This window comes from Cariama cristata, unplaced genomic scaffold, assembly GCF_000690535.1.
Source record: "Cariama cristata isolate BGI_N322 unplaced genomic scaffold, ASM69053v1 scaffold41717, whole genome shotgun sequence".
In the NCBI taxonomy this organism is placed as follows: domain Eukaryota; kingdom Metazoa; phylum Chordata; class Aves; order Cariamiformes; family Cariamidae; genus Cariama; species Cariama cristata.
Window position 1 is genome coordinate 1 of NW_009629088.1, and position 4,268 is coordinate 4,268.

Sequence of the window (4,268 nt, forward strand, 5' to 3'; positions counted from 1 at the left end):
GCTGCTGCCGGTTACTCCCGTATGCTGGCGGAGTAGGAGAACTGGGGGAAGTGCGTCCGCTGGTCATTCTCCAGGGAGCCCATGTTGTCATCTGCAAAACCGGGGACGGGGAGAAGGTCTGAGGGTGAGGGAGACGCTGACAAAGCCCCCTCCGCCCCGGTGTGTTCACAAACTTCTCCGTTCCCTCCCGCGGCAGAGATGCCACCAAGACCTCTCCAGGGCAGCGAGAGGGACCCCGAGATTTTATAGAGGCGTTACAGCAAGGCCATCAGCCCCTCTGGTGACACCCGCCGCCACGATGGCGACAGAGAAATGGGCTCACACAAGAAGGGGGTATAGGTGACAAAGGGGGTTCCCCTTTCTGGGCGGTGTTGGCACTCACAGCGATCCGGTGGGGTGATGGTGATGGACTGGGCAGTGAACTCGTCATCGAAATACCGTGTGTCGATCTCGGATGTCACTTGGGGCTTGAATGGTGGAACCAGCTGATGGAGACCAGGAGAAATTGGCTCGCCGGCAGTGTGCCAAATGCCCGCCTGCCCCCCCCTTCACCCCCTCAAAGCCTTCCCTTCCCTTCCCACCTTCTTCTGAACCACGTCCTGCCAGTTGATGGGGGCAAAGAAACGATGATCCATCACCTCCTTGGCATCGTTGGGACCTCCACCGAGCCTGCAGGCACAGAGAGGTGCGTTCGGAACTGCCGTCAGCGCCGTGATTCCCACCCCCCTCCATCTCCAGCAGCCCCTCACCTCTGTTTGGGATCCTTCTTGAGCAGCCCGGCCAGTAAGGATTTGGCCTCAGGGCTGAGGGTACGAGGGAAGCGGATCTCCTCCATGAGGATCAGCTCAAAGAGGCGTTCGTGGTCCTGGTTGTAGAAGGGGAGGCGACCGCACATCATCTCGTACATGACGACCCCCAGGCCCCACCAATCCACAGCACGGCCGTAATCGTTGTCCTCCAAGACCTGCCCGGGGAAAAACCAGAGAGGATGGTGCCAACGAGGCCAAAACATGAGGAGGGAGAAGGGAAACCCACTCGAGATACAACCCAAGTGTTTGGAAAAGCCCCTGCTTAACCACTGCCATCTTGGAATTTGGGAATAATTTCCACAGAAAAAACTCTTTGGAATAAGAGTTTTGAGGAAAGCCTGGCTGCAGAAATGCTTTAAGTACCTCCGGTGCCAGGTACTCAGGAGTACCGCAGAAAGTCTTCATGGTGGCTCCATCCGTGATGCCTTCCTTGCAGAGCCCAAAGTCAGTGATTTTAATGTGGCCGTCTTTGTCCAGCATGAGGTTTTCCAACTGAAAATAAAAATACCAACCAAAAGCAGACAGGTGGGAAAAAAAGTTTGGAGCTGAGCAAAGTTGGGAGCATGGGAGCAGGATGCTGCTCCCCAAAAGGCTCTGTCAGATGGCTGTGGTCTCAATCCGTCACCGCGTGATGGGGACGAAGGTGATGCCTCCCCGCAGGGCAGGTTCAGGCGCTCTCTGCTGAAGCCGAGCTCCCGCCCTCCCTCTTGCAGCAACGCGTGCGAAAACAACCCCAGCCCCGGGCGGAGAGCGGCTCTTCGCCACCCACGGTGAGCGGGAGCGGAGAAAGGCGGCTTGCGTCAACCGAGTGTGACGCTCTGCTGGCTGAAACCCTTCGAGGCCTCTCAGGGTGATTTTTAGGGGAGCTGGGAGTGACTCCACACCCCCGAACATGAGCCCAGGAAGATTAAAATTGCGCTGGCGCTAACACGGGGCAAAGGTACCGCTTACGGATGCTGCTGCCGCCGGGTTGGTACCTTAATGTCCCTGTACACCACATCCCGGGAGTGCAGGTACTCCAGCGCAGAGACTATTTCTGCACCGTAGAAACGGGCTCGGTCCTCCGTGAAGACGCGTTCTCTTGAGAGGTGGAAAAACAGCTTGAGGGGAAAAAAAAAAACAACAAACAAACTAAAAAAACCCAGTTGATCAACAAGCGCTTAATAAAAAAAAAAAAAGCCCACAAAACCCGGGTTAATCGCTCTCAGCACGCAGCTAATGCGGTCATATGTGTCCTAAGCTCCTCGCCTTGAGTGGTGAAAATATCGATGGTTCCCCTTCTGCTCTGCCGGTGGGAGCTGGGGAGGGGAAAATGCTGCTGGGCACTGTCTGCGAGAGGGGCTGCAGCGTTGGCTGCGTCCCCCCTCGCAAGGAAAGCGTGTCGGGGTGCAGAAACAAAGCTGGACACAAGCGGTGGAAGGTAACGGTGCCAGTGATGGCTGGAGGGGCTGAGGTGTCCACAGCTCCCCAGGTGATGAAGAGGAGGGCCCCAGATGGTTGCTTCATGCTCCAATATCGAGCATGAGGAAGGCAAGTGAAGATGGGCGAGGAGAGCTGTGTGCTCTACCTCTGGAAACACATGCTTAGGGGAGACTGTGGAATAAATTGTCTGCTAACGAGCTGAAACCAGGGATTTAACGTGCGGACAAGATCCTTCCAAGCCCCAGGGGGAGCGTCGGGACTCAAGCTCCCACCTCTCCGCCGTTGGCATATTCCATGACGAAGCACAGCCGGTCGTTTGTCTGAAAGGCGTATTTCAGCGCCTGCAAGAGGGGAAAAAAATAGATCTTGGAGAAGCTGCGGGGCTCTGCGCTTCCAGAGGAGGTGGTGAGGGGAAGGGAAGGGTCATTTTGGGGTGCATCGGGCATCCCAGCGCGCTGCCCCTTTGCTCCCTCATTGCCAGAAGCCGTACTTACGGTGAGGAAGGGGTGCCTGGTGTTCTGCAGCACCCGGCTCTCTGTAACAGTGTGCGCCACCTCGTCCTGTAAAGGGAGGAGAAATTAAGCACCGTTTATCCCCCATCGTTTCTGGAAAATCAGAGATTTGTCACTGCTGCCATTTAATCCCAGAAAAAAACCCAACAGGGACAGGAGCTCGAAGTGCCAGCCTCTGCCCTGTTTTCATCCCTGTGCAGCGAAGGGTTTGCCGGCTGGATCATGTGGAAGGGGACCTGGCCACACCGCATCCCCCGAGCGAGTGGATCCCACGGTGTCACCCAACTGCATGTTACACACCCAGAGTTTTCAAATAAGGATAATTCCTGGAATTGCCCAGTATTTAGAGCACAGCAGGACCCGGCCACCGCTTGGCAGCTTTGGAAGTGTGTTTTGAAAGCCATCCCATCATTCAGGGGGTTGGGATTAGATGATCTTTAAATGTTGTTTCCAACCCAAACTATTCCACGATCCCCTAAGCCCTGCCGGCTCCTGATTCTTCCCCTCACTCTCCGTCGGGGCTCAGCACGTACTTTCGCAATGATGACTTCTTTCCGTAGGATTTTCATGGCATAATAGCGGCCAGTGGCCTTTTCCCGCACCAAGATGACTTTGCCAAAAGTACCCTTTCCCAGGAGCTTCAGGTAATCGAAATCGTTCATGGTCTGGGGAGAAAACAAGAGACGGAGGCGAGAGTTTGTGGTGTAGGCAAGTGGGATTCAGGAAAAGAAAGGGTTTTCCCAGCTATTTCACCCACAATTATCCCAGTGACAGCGGATACCACAGGGAAGAGGTTTACCCCATAAACCTCCCTCATTGCTCGGCAGTCCCCATCCGCCGCAATCCAAACTATCGTGGGGCGGGCCCCGTCCGCGGCAATCCCACTTGCGGCAAGAGACGGTGCCGCGCCAGGGATGACTTACGGCCTTGGCGCGGGTTTTGCTGACGGCAACCTCCATCTCCTCAGCACTGGTGCTGTCGTTAGGAGATCCACACTTGTAATCCATTGTGTCCGTCTCCGGTTCCTGATTCTTCAGGCTGTTCGCTACCGTCTGGATGGCTCGCATCCACTCCTCGCTAAGGAGAAAAAGGGGATTGGCGGCACAGGAAGGTGGTGAAGATCACCGAGGGGGGCAGTGCCTGCCCCTCCAGCCTCTGCAGGCAGATGGGGGTCACAGTTGAGAGATTTTGGGGCTCTCCTCCAGCTAGGATCAACACAATGCGCTATTTATCCCGGATTCTCAAAGGAAGCGAAAAAAAATCCCGCTCTTCAGGAGAGTCCACGTGGAAGGTCCTCTCGATGACCGTCGTCCACTGCAAGCATCGGATGACGAAGGTGTTGGGCCGAGGCCGCTCAGTCTTCATCAGCTGGCACTCTGCGCAGGTTCAAAAATAAATCCAAAAAAGAGGGGAAGACGATGGTTTGGGAATCAAATATCCTCATCCCAAAACTTTCCCTAACAGCATCGGGGATGAAGACACCCTGCCTGATGCCGGCTTGTAACCGCGGACAGCCCTGGAGCCA

General features: G+C 55.6%; 1 protein-coding gene across 1 annotated transcript in view; it reads right to left on the minus strand.

Moving 5' to 3' along the window:
• Positions 1–11: 11 nt before the first annotated feature.
• The window catches only part of AKT2 (v-akt murine thymoma viral oncogene homolog 2), a 5,449-nt gene continuing 1,192 nt past the window's right edge, over positions 12–4,268 (minus strand). The window contains exons 2-12 of the mRNA XM_009705037.1: positions 3,996–4,119; positions 3,667–3,820; positions 3,277–3,408; positions 2,726–2,791; positions 2,504–2,572; positions 1,787–1,909; positions 1,173–1,301; positions 750–964; positions 582–669; positions 383–485; positions 12–91 (exon numbers count right to left, since the gene is read on the minus strand). Of these exons, the coding sequence (XP_009703339.1) occupies positions 12–91; positions 383–485; positions 582–669; positions 750–964; positions 1,173–1,301; positions 1,787–1,909; positions 2,504–2,572; positions 2,726–2,791; positions 3,277–3,408; positions 3,667–3,820; positions 3,996–4,119 (1,283 nt within the window). The remainder of the gene's footprint in view (positions 92–382; positions 486–581; positions 670–749; positions 965–1,172; positions 1,302–1,786; positions 1,910–2,503; positions 2,573–2,725; positions 2,792–3,276; positions 3,409–3,666; positions 3,821–3,995; positions 4,120–4,268) is intronic.